Genomic DNA, 12,373 nt, shown 5'->3' on the forward strand with positions numbered 1-12,373 from the left:
CTCTTTTACATGTTAGAACTTCTTCAGCAGTGTTGGACTGCCATCTAAGATGGCGCATATGCAGTAATATACATCATATTTCTTTTAAGAGTTAATTTTTAATATTTCTTTTTATTTTATTTGAATTGGTGTCTTACCCGCATGAGTGTCTGTGTGAGGGTGTCAGATCTTAAGAGTTACAGAGAGTTTTGAGCTGCCATGTAGGCGCTGGGAATTGAACTCAGGGACTCTGGAAGTGCACTCAGTGCTCTTAATCACTGAGCCATCTCTCCAGTCGCCTAAAGTTAATTTTTTTTTAAATTACACTAATTTAAAAATTAGTAATTACACTAATGTGTGCTGTGGCACACAGGTGGCGGTCAGACCTGGATTTGTTCCACTCTGTCATTCTTTCTTATCACAAAAAGTTATGAGTGCTAAAAGTAATGTGTTCTAAGGCTGGACTGTAGCTCAGCTGTTAAGAGTGCTTGCCTTATGAGAGCCTAAGCTGCATCCTTACTCATCCCCCTGTAATCCTGGGCATTGTGGACTTGTCTGTCACCTCAGCATGCAGGAGGTAAACACGGGAGGATCTGAAGTGTAAGGAGACCTGTGGCCACACAGTAAATTCAAAACTATCCTGCACCAAGATTAAGACAGAAGGTTTTAGAAAGTAAGTTACTACAAGGTCTGTGCCTACAATCCCAGCACTTAAGCAGGCAGAGGCAGGAAAGTCGTAGCAAACTCAAAGCCAGCCAGAGGAAGAGTGTATCTCCAAAAAAAAGTTAAAAAATTTTTAGAAACACAATATCAGAGCCAAATTACAAAAAATGCATACATTTAGAAGAATCTCGTTTACATTACAAACATTAGTTTTCATTATGGTTTCTTTTACTGTATCAGTGTTTATACAGTGTGCTTGCGTGCATGCGTGCAGGTCCAAAATAACTCATAGGAGTTGGTTCTAGCCTTGTAGCATGGGTTCTGAGGGCGCACCTCAGGTTGTTCTGCCTAGCTGCTAGCCCTTGAATGTTGCTGTTATAAAAAGAACCTTTCCATTTGTACCCAGTCACAAAAGTAATAGCCTAAAGTTTAGGTTAACTAATACTTAGAAGTGTATTTATATACTGTAACACACACTGGAGAATTATGTTGGCTAGTTTTACGTCAAGTTAACACAGCCAGAGTCATTTGGGAAGAGGCAACTTCAACTGAGAAAAGGTCCTCACCAGAATGGCCTGTGGGCCATTTTCTTAAATGATGATTGATGGACTGTGGGTGGTGCCACCCCTGGACAAGCGGTGCTGGGGCATCTGGGCAAACAGGATGTGTGGGGGTTGGTCTGGTGCTGCTATTCAAATGCCAAATACTGGCCCCCAAGATCTTGTTGCCCCTGATGAACAGATCTTCATGGACAACAAATAATGCTATGTAAACCTTGCTAACCAAGTTATTCCTGATTGGTTAATAAAGATCCCTACAGCCCTGGCTGGGCAGAAGAAGGGGCAGAGAAAAGGTTCCCTGGGCTTGGGGTCTCCTGTAGAGACCAGGAGGAGAGTGAGAGAAGAAGAGGTCGCCATGGGGCAGCATGGATCATGAGCACATGCCCAGGAGGCCTGGCCTGATAAGCAGGAGCAGCCCAAAGGAAACACAGCCAGTAATATCTTTGGGATTCTGACTGGAAACAGACAAAATAGCTTGCATGGTTGTTATCTACCCAGCTCTAGTGTTGTAAAGCTTAGCATAAATCTAAAGGTCCCTGAAATGGAGTAGAAACCCCCCCAATAGATATTTAAGGGCAACAAAGGGGCATAGCTAACCTCCAGCATAATAATTACCACTGCAAGGATGAGCGAGCCAGTAAGCAGCCCTCCCCCACGCCCCTGCACCAGCTCCTGCTTCCATGCTCCTGTGTTGAACTCCTGCCCTTACTTCCCTGGATGACAGACTGATGTGGAAGCGCAAACTGAAATAAACCCCCTCCTTCTCAAGCTGCCTTTGGCCATGGTGTTTTGTCATGCAACAGAAACCTTAACTAAGACGAAATACTGTTTGTCTAGCTGGGCTTGGTGCTGTTTACCTGCCCCACAACTACCCAGGAGCTGGAGATAAAGCAATCACAAGTGCCAGGCCATTCTGAAACACAGCAAGAACAGATCTCAGAAAAAGCAAGGGACACTTTCCCAAAGTGCTCCAGCCAGACATCAAAAGCTCGTCCTCAGCACTGTTCTTCCGTTCAGTGGGGGAGCACTTGCCTCCCACGCATGGGGCCCTGGGTTCAAGCTCCAGCACTTTTTGCTAAGTAAAAAAGTGATGCATCAGAGAGCATCACAAATCCCAACTGTAAACTATGAAGAATCATCACTCAGGAAACAGTCGATATGACGACTATTTTATATGTAAAAAACCAACAGCTGTTAATTTAAAAAACAGTAATGCTGATAATCCTTCCAAATGATTCACTTACTATTTCTAACTGCCATGAGTTTCCATAACCTGAATTAGAATAATTACAGTCTAGGCCCCAGAATATACCGTAATCAGCATTGGTTATTACCCAAGAGGTGAGACCTTATAGTAACACACTAACACATGGTAGGTGCAGGTGTTGGAGACATAAAAAGCAGACAGACAGACAGACAGAGTCGGTTACCAATTCTAATGGTTGCTTTTCCCTTCCGGCTGCTTCCTAAGACAATTGTTTTCTTTCTCTGCTTAGCGGTTTTAGACGGTTCCTTTGATGATGGGGATGTAACCCACTGGTACTGGAAGAGACAGACAGGTGACCAGCTACACATGAACAGGACTCAACTGTAGCTGGACACAAGGAGGATATTTTACACTTAATAAAGCTTTGCGATTTTCAGTTCTCAAATCCCAAATCGAATAATAGACAATATTTTAAAAAACAGAAAAGACATCGGGCAGTGGTGGCGCACGCCTTTAATCCCAGCACTCGGGAGGCAGATTTCTGAGTTTGAGGTCAGCCTGGTCTACAAATCGAGTTCCAGGACAGCCAGGGCTACACAGAGAAACCCTGTCTTGAAAAACCAAAAAAAAAAAAAAAAAAAAAAAAGTCACCTGATTTTAGTTCAGATAGCAGAAAAATATCACCAATTTCACTAAAAGCAGAAGAAACGGTAACTAAAGGGAAATTCTGCCCACAAGGCTGACAGGAGCCATACCTCTGAGTCTGCACTCCTTCCGTTCTGGAGGACCTTTTTGATAACTGCTTTCATCATAGAATGATCTGAAGTAGAAGAAAAGTGAGACTGTTCAAGGTACACCCCAGGGACTGGCTGCCTGCTCACAAACAGAAGCCAGCTGACCACTGCTTTCCCATACAACTAAACAACATCTCTATTTCTGCTTCTGGATGGCCTTCCTCACCAGCTCAGGGTACTGTATGTAATGCCTTCCCACCATCCACCCGCACTTGAGATCTGAAGTGGCTCTGGAACCTCTGCGAAGAAAATTCAAGGTTGTACCATCCCAACATCACCCCGTCCCCCAAAGGCAGCTAACTAGCACAGCCCAACCTAAGTCAGGACACAGCTTCAACCGTGCTCCGCTCCCAGCCCCTCTCAGCACTGCTACCACCACCGGCTTGGCCCTCTGTGCTATCTATCCTCCTCATGAAGGCCACCTGACTGAAAGGCTACTCAGAAGATGCCGTTGTCTATCTCAGCTCGCCTAGCTTTGTCCTTACCTGGCAATGAAGACCTTACACTGTCAAGTCCCTGGCTCCTGCTTGACCACACAGCACAAGATTTATTTATTAATTTAGTTGCTCATGTGTCTGTTGGCTTGTCTGTCTGGGCACGATGTGTATGCAGGTGCCGTGGAGGGCAGAAGAAGGCACTGGGTCCCTTGGAACTGGAGTTACAGGTGGTTTGAAGTACTTTGACATGGGAGTTGGGAACCAAACCCGGGTCACTGCAACACTACTAAGTGCTCTAACCACTGAGCCATCTCTCCAGCCCCTGCCTTGTTTTCCCCTCAAATCCTCCATCCCTCCCGCCATCTTGTATCTATACTTCCACACATGCCCTGCTCTTCACTCAGCTATCCACTCAAGTGTCAGTTCTCCTGCGAGTGCCCCACCTATCTTATTAAATTCTTTTTGCACTCCCTACTACTTAAAATTCAGTATCAACTTACACATTCACATTTGAACTCCCTTACTGTGGACAGCAAGACTCTGTCTGGTACACTGTTATATGCTAAGTAGCTGAACCAGTTAGACTCATACAAAATCTACAATTTCTTTACAAATTAGCAAACAAATGAACCGTTCCTCCCCAGTCAGAGATTCAGATGGACATGAGGGAGTGCTCTGAGAGAATCGGTCTTTTCTGCTAGGCTCAGTGGAATCAGTAGCCACCTGAACAATTTCCAGGTACAACTCATTAAAACCAATACAGTAGCTGCTAAAACCACAAAGTTAGAAAGCAAGAAAATAAATACATTGTTTTTATAAATTCTAATACACAAACAGACTCATTTTTATGCCATTCGTCAGTTAATTTTTAAGCAGACAACATACCAATAAGTGGGTTTTTCCTTATATCCAGAACGACCAGGGTTCTGTTGGTTTCCAGGGCCTCCAGTAAAGCCTTGGCCCCTTCACTGGTGAGGCCGCACTGCTGCAGGTCGAGTGCTTTTGAGGAAAGACAACAGGTCACTTGCTGACTCCACACAGTTTAACATGGACAATTCCCACTCACGCTTAGGAAACTCCCGAACAAGACTAGTCAAGGCAGTTTTAATTAATGATTGGGTATTAAAAAAAAGTCAGAAGGGGTCAGAGCGAGCAGGGTCTGGAGTGAGCGGGGCCCGGAGCAAGAGGGAGAAAGGGAAGGGGGAAAAGTCAGAAAAGCATATGCAAAGATAATAGTAATAATAATAATGATAATAATAATCCTCTTATGTGCTACAGTGACCTCATCCGATCCCCACACAGACAAAGTAACTTCCTACAATCTGAGAGAAAATATCTCACAAGTATCAGTTCATGATGCTGACGGCAGTGTAAACACCGCACTTAGGTCTTGGACTCACAATCCTGAACTCCAAAGGAAATCTCAGAAAACTATTCTTTAAAAAAGAGAGTGCTGGAGAGACGGCTGGGAGCACCACTGCTCTTCCAGAGGACCTGGGTTCCACTCCCAGTGCCTACGTAGCAGCTCACAACAGTAACCCAGTCCCAGGAGACCCAACATTCTTTTCTGGCCACTGTGGACAGTAGGTATGACTGTGGTACACAGACATACGTATAGAGGAAATATCATATACATTAAATAGAAGAGCGTCTACCCTGACTTCCCTTTATGAAGAACTGTAATCTATATAAACAAACAAACAAACAAACAAATAAAACCTTTCTTCCACAAGTTGTACTGGGAAGTAAGAATGGCTACCATAGGGTCATAGATTTGAACGCTTAGTTACCAGAGAGAGGTGTGGCCTTGAGTAGGTGTGGCCTTGTGTGTGTGTGTGTAGGGTAAAGGGCAGAGGGGGAATGTATCACTGGTGGAGGGTTTCAAGGTTTCAAAAGCCCATGCCAGGCCCCGCCCTGCCCCCTTGCTGCCTGCAGATCAGGATGTATGCCATATCTGCCTGTGTGCATCCAGGCTCCCGGCCATGCTGACAATGGACTAAACCTCTGAACCTGTAAGCAAGCTCCAAACTAAATGCCTTCTTTTGTCAGAGTGCCCTTGGTCATGGTGTCTCTTCAGTGACTAAGACAGTAAGTTTTCTATCACAGCAGCAGAGCGCAGACCAGGCTAACAAAACGGAAAAAGGGCAGCCTTACACAAGCAGGAAGAGAGCTGCCTCTAAACCTGAGCTGTCAGCGCCCAACCCTGGGCTTTCCAGGTCCCAGAAGTCGGAGAAATAAGTGTCTGCTATGTAAGCCACCAGGCTGTAGCACTCTATAACAGCCTACACTAAGACACCTCTCGACACGAAGGACACAACCAACCAACTAAGCTGGCAGTAGTCCTCAATTTCACTAGAACATCAAATGACCACCAACTGTGGCAATGGAACCCAGGGCAGCAAGATGGCTCAGCAAGGAAAGGGATTTGCTGCCAAGCCAGACCACTCTAGTTTCATCCTTGATACCTACGTGGTGGAAGGAGGGAACCAAATTTTGCAAGTTGTCATCTGCCTTCTATGTGTGTACGTGGCACACAAACTCAGAACCACACCCACACCCAAAATAAATAAACAAATGTTTGTCTTTAAAATCTTAAAATTAAAACAGTAATAAGGTTAGCTAGAGTACGTCTTTTATTCTAGCACTCAGAAGGCAGAGGCAAGTTCTGTGAGTTCAAGACTAGCCTGGTCTTGGCTGGGCTGTGATGGCCTACGCCTTTAATCCCAGCATTTGGGAGGCAGAGGCAGGCGAATTTCTTAGTTCGAGGTCAGCCTGGTCTACAGAGTGAGTTCCAGGACAGCCAAGGCTACACAGAGAAACCTGTCTTGTGGGGGTGGGGGTGGGGGAAGACTAGCCTGGTCTACACAACAATTTCCAAACTATCCAGGGATACCTAGTCAGACTCTGTCTAGAATACAACAACAACAACAAAACAACAACATATAACTAATTTTATATATATATATATATATATAATTATATACATTTTATAGCATGTATATTAAAATAGTAATAAAGTATGGTTGTTGATTTATTTAATTAAGTCAAGATCATATATGAAAATGATTTAAAATGTGCATACAGTTAAAAAACAACAACAACAACAAATCTGGTACTAAGACTAGCACCCCAGAATACCTATACTCTAGATAAGGCCTGCACTGCTGAGCTCAGGAAAACTAAGTACTACATTTCACACACACACACACCTGTAAATAAAACTAGTGACTATAAGCTCTAAGTATACAGACAAATCTACTTTTTAAAGGCTGAAAATCTGCCAAAATGAACAGTAGAAACTTCTGGATGTTTTGATTACTGGTAACATTGTTTTCTCTGGAGAATATATGTGACTTCAGGATAAAAGTACAGTAAAAGCTGCTACAGTTTCCAATTTCCAGAGCTCATTGAACTTACCTCGAAGCCACAGGTCCTCACTAAGAGAGTCTGCAAAGGCACTTGCACCCTGGTCACCAATGAGTGTGTTGCAGTTCAGTGTGATGCGCCGTAAGCCAGCCATGCAGTCCAGATCGGGTCTCCTGTAGCGGAGGCTCTCCGCCCAGGTTTCTTCATGCCTTCTCATGGTTTGATACTTCAAAAATAACAGCATGGAATCAGACACCGGAGAAGGAAACTGGGCATGGCTGATTATATACCACACCCCCCAAGTACAAATTTGGCCACAATCTGCCCTCAGAATCTCACCACAGGGCTTGATTGTATGAACCGTCACAGGTGACAGCAGCCCAACAGTTATGTAAAAAGACAATTTACTGAAGTTTAAGAACATTTATTTTCCTTTCTGTCACATTAAAGGACTGGTTTAACATTACTACAGTTCTAAACTCTATCCTGTAATGATCTCCATTACAATTTAAATATTTAGCATGTATCATGGTTACTAAAAAGCTATATAAAGCTGAATAAATACTTTGTGTGTTTTATGTATACCAAAATAACAGAATCTGTGTGTGTGTATGTGTATGTGTGTGTATGTGTGTGTGTGTGTGTGTGTGTGTGTGTGTGTGTGTGTGTGCACGCGCGCATGCATGCGTGTGCGTGTTTGCATGTGTTTGCGGGATGTTGAGGTTGTTCCTCAATAGCCAGAGCCATGGGCATGCTAAGCAAAGTGCTCTACTACTGAATAGTCAGGCCAACAAGTACAACTTTTAGATGATAAAAAGATACATTCAGAGGCTGTAACATCATCTTTTAAAATAATGGCTCACATATACTTCTTAGTCTTACATACCTACCATCTTTAGTATCCTAGAATAAGCAAAAAGAATCTGACATGCCTTAAGTAAAAACTATTTGATTTTTTAATCACAGTTGTAGCCTTTAAGACTGTAACCAATTCTCTGTATTCACCAGGTAAACTTTGCTCACCCAGACACTACAAGGAAAAAAAGCCTTCCCACTTGAACATGAAAAGAGCCAAGCAGCTATGAAATGGCACCATGAGTAATGTTGATGCCACTTTTCTAAGAATGACTACAGCAAAGCAACAAGCAATAAACACTGCACAAGGCTGTCCTAGGGAAGGCAGCGCAGAGCCTCAGAGTGAACAGGGATTTTACAGAGGTGAAGCAACTTGCCTATGGTCGCAGATAGTAGATGGGTGAGGGCTAAACGCAAAGCCACACCCATACACTTAGCTAGGCCAGTGGTAAGGCCTATCATAGCATGCTAAGTCCAGTGTCTATCAGGGCTTCAGAGTGTTCATGGGCAGCCTAGGCAACTCAGAGAGAACTAGTCTCAAAAGAAAAAGCCAAAAGCACAGGTAGGCTATAGCCCAGTGGTAGAGCACTTGCCCAAAGTGTTGGCTTTAGTTCAGTCCCCAGCAGGAACCCCCCAACACACACACACCCCAACAACAATGAAAACCTCACAAAATCTAATCACCATACCAGAAAACTGAATCCACGTTCTTAACCATTATTTATCACAAGGGTCAGAGGTTTACTCTGTAAAGGTCCAAAAATAAACATTTTCAGCTCCATGGGTCAGTTTCCTTCGCCAGCTACTCAACTCTCCTGATGTAAGGCAGCCAGTTACCATGCACACAGCTGGGCAGGCTGTGCTCTTCAGCACCCTTAGTTGCAAAAATCATGTAATGGGCTACATTTGGTCCATAGCCCTGAGTTCTATCTTTGATCTGTGCCATCAAACTACAAAATCAAGGCAGCCAAGGTGACGTACACCTTTAATCACTTGGGAGGCTGGAGGAAAAAGACCAAAGCAGATTCCTGGCATGCAAGCATGACAGCACAATGAGTCTGATCACAGACTGGACCACAAAGCCATATCCTGTCTCAACCCCACTAACCCCAAACAAACAAACAAACAAACAACAAAAACCTCCAAAAAGGCTCGTGTCAAACGGTTAAGTAACTTTAGTCCTAATGTAGTAGTTACTGCAACTATAAAAACTGTATGAACTGTTTTTATTAGTTTATAAATAATTGGAGACTGTAATAGTAGTTTCTTCTGGTGCTGCAATGTTTTCAACAACTAAAATAACAAGTATTCATGAAGTATGATACTTTAAAGTCTTTATTTTTAAGATTAAATGTGTATCTTTAAGGGTCAGAATCCCAAGCTAGACAATGGTTATAGCATGCAATGAAACTAAAATTGCAGTCTATGCACTGGTAAGACAAACATTACTGCAACCCCACACCAAAGTATTAATGTGCTTTAATCACATTTGTCATTCAAAGGTCACCTTTAAGATCTTGGCCATATGACAGGCTCCTTGCCATGTCAGATTACACCCTGTAAAGTTGACGGTCTTGAGAGTGACAGAGTTCTTTATACCTTGACAAATAACTGAAAGAAAAAGACACACAGTAAGACCACGTGCCTGCCAATGTGGTCAGTCTCGGTTTCCTCGCAGTCTTCAAGCTATGCCAGTTTAAGGTGTATCCCTAAAGTCACTTTCCACCACCCTCCAGCCACTAACAGATGGGTTAGCATCTGAGCAGGCACAGGAAGGAGGCAGCTCAGGTGGAAGCAGCAGCCCCCAAAGACAGAGTTATCAGCACACAGACAAACATGAGACCACCCTCCCAGGACAAGTGTTAAATGACTTGACTCACTTTCTAAACCTCCATCTCCAATTGGACAATTTGCAAGAGACAAGTGCACCAAAGAGGTTGATTTACTCAGTCCCTTAATAGAAAAAAGTAAAATATGTATTGAGTATTTCCCCACCAAAACCAGCTTTCAAATGTTGCAGGTGACATGGACAACAAGGCTTACCTTTGTTAGACTAGTCAAATCTCTCTCTCTCAGAATCAGCCCATTTAGCTCCAGATTTCTTAGCACCCCTGATACACTTAAGCAGCCTCTAAGAGCCTTACATAACTGGAAGCTTATGTCTTTGGATCTCACTGCAGGAACTCGATTCCTACAAATTCGGTGTGTATCAGCACCTAAAATAAATTCAGTAAGTCAGTGATCAGTAAAATCGGTAATGTCAATCGTACAATTTTAGTATGCCAAGGCACAGAAATGAACCATGTCCTTAAAGACAAATTTCACAGCCACAAGAGATATAGAAACACAAACCACGCACGGTGTTTTTTCTTACGGAGTCAGAGAAGTTGCACCTACGGCCTGGCTTCAAGAAAGCCCTCAATTTACACATAAGAGAAAGGAGTAGACTGTGTGTACAAAGGGGTCCAAGCCTGACACCTGCTGGACAGTATAAATGCTGCAGGTGTGAAAAGAGGCTGAACCAAGTCCACTAGAGTTGGCTTTTATAACACATGTGATGAGGACCAAAGCTACCAATAATGATGCTTAGAAAAACTTGCCTCAATGTTGGACCAATTACCAATTAGACAAAGGGATGACCAGAGAGGCACCTAAACCACACAGGTTAGGAAAAGCACCCCTTCCAGCAGGTCTGGCGAGAGTGTAAAGGAGGCACAAACTGCAGTTAGTAGGTGCTGGTTCTGTGCTAAGTGAGACCATCTACACAGAGGGAAACTGAGTTCAAGACAGCAAAGCCAGCCAGGAGCTTCTTCAATAGTACAGTCAAAACAGCTGAGAGAGAGAAACAAGTCGTGTCTAGGAGGCTAACACCCACAGCCTATACCCACTGGATATGAGACATGGAAATATTGCAAAGAATGCCTTATGCTAGACATAAAATACTAGCATGATCAGGTAGGCCTGCCTTGACTCTAAGTCATCTTCTTTCATCGTTCCTTAAATCTGGGCCATTACTATGGCAGTCAAGGGCCAGACTTTCAAATCTGCCCCTAGCAAATCTAGCTCATCACACCTTCCCTTTCCAATAGTAACTTGCAGACACTTAGCACACACAACACGCTTTAACCAAAGAATCCACAACAGGCTTGTTTCAATGGATTTTATATGTGTGAGAATTTAAATTTAAAATATGAAACTCTGGCCTTAGGTTGCCTACAACACAGGTTTTCCTTACATGATACCACTCTTAAAAATAAAAAAGCAAAGGGGTGGGGGGGGGGGAGAGAAAGGAAAGAAGGAAGAAAGGAGGAAAGAGAAAGAGATAGAGAAGGAAATTAGGAACTGAGATGACCAGACTGATAAAGGTACTTGCAGGAAAAAATGTTGAGGACCCAAACTTGGATGGCCAGCAAAGTAAAAGCCTATATGTAATCTGTGAAGGAACAAAAGATGATCCCTAGGGCAAACTAGCTAGCCAGACAAAGGAATCAGTGAGTCCCCTGGGGGGGGGGGCGGGGCAGGAAGGGGAGAAGAACCTGCCTGAGTAAACAAATGGGAAAGCTGAAAGACATTCAGGGCCAACCTCTAGACTCTATGCACACAACGTGTGTATGTGTACACATGCCACGTACACGTGTGTGCACACACATGCCACATACATATAAACACACAAACAACTATTTGCAAATCTAAAAATAAAACGGAGTGTGAAAAATCAGCTGGAAGGATGGCCCAGTAGTTAAGGGCATTTGCTGCACTGGAGTTCCGTGATCCCAGAACCCACATAAACCAGGCGTCAGGAGCAGGACTTCTAACTCCAGCATGGAAGGGGCGGAGTCAAGAGAGCAGTTGGGGCTTATTGGCTTCCAGCCAAACTAAGAAAACAGACCCTGTCTCTCTCAAAAAATAAATAAATAAAATAAAATAAAAAATAAATTTAAAAAATGGGTGAAGAGCCATCAAAGGACACCCAACACCCCTTTCTTGTTTCTGAGTGTGCACATACGCCAATACTAAGATACACAAACACACAAATATGCAAATCAGTAAGGAACATATATATTGGATGGTAATTTTTTTTTTTTGGCTTCTGGGCGGGTGTTCATGAATGACCATAGAAGCACCACAAAGACTTGGCTGGGAGTTACAAAAATTCAAATGAAAGGAACTTGTAAATACGTTATCTGCAAATAACCAGAGTCAACTGTTTTACAACGGGTTCGTCAAAAATAATAGTTCCAGTCGGGCAGTGGTGGCGCACGCCTTCAATCCCAGCACTCGAGAGGCAGAGGCAGGCCAGACTCTGAGTTCAAGGCCAGCCTGGTCTACAGAGTGAGTTCCAAGATAGCCAGGGCTACACAGAGAAACCCTGTCTCTCAAATAAATAAATAAATAAATAAATAAATAAATAAATAAATAAATAAATAAATAAATAAAAGAAACAAATAATAATAGTCCCTTGGGCTGGAGAGATGGCTCAATGGTTGGACATACTTGCTGCTCTTGCAAAGG

General features: G+C 43.4%; 1 protein-coding gene across 7 annotated transcripts in view; it reads right to left on the bottom strand.

Moving 5' to 3' along the window:
• Cep78 (centrosomal protein 78) overlaps positions 1–12,373 on the bottom strand; it is a 29,933-nt gene that overhangs the window by 15,956 nt on the left and 1,604 nt on the right. For all 7 annotated transcript variants that reach the window (XM_006526823.2, XM_006526824.2, XM_006526826.4 and 4 more), the window contains exons 2-8: positions 9,905–10,077; positions 9,742–9,814; positions 9,369–9,472; positions 7,058–7,232; positions 4,526–4,639; positions 3,165–3,229; positions 2,633–2,744 (exon numbers count right to left, since the gene is read on the bottom strand). In XM_006526823.2, the coding sequence (XP_006526886.1) occupies positions 2,633–2,744; positions 3,165–3,229; positions 4,526–4,639; positions 7,058–7,232; positions 9,369–9,472; positions 9,742–9,814; positions 9,905–10,077 (816 nt within the window). The remainder of the gene's footprint in view (positions 1–2,632; positions 2,745–3,164; positions 3,230–4,525; positions 4,640–7,057; positions 7,233–9,368; positions 9,473–9,741; positions 9,815–9,904; positions 10,078–12,373) is intronic.

This window comes from Mus musculus, chromosome 19, assembly GCF_000001635.26.
Source record: "Mus musculus strain C57BL/6J chromosome 19, GRCm38.p6 C57BL/6J".
Classification (NCBI taxonomy): Eukaryota; Metazoa; Chordata; class Mammalia; order Rodentia; family Muridae; genus Mus; species Mus musculus.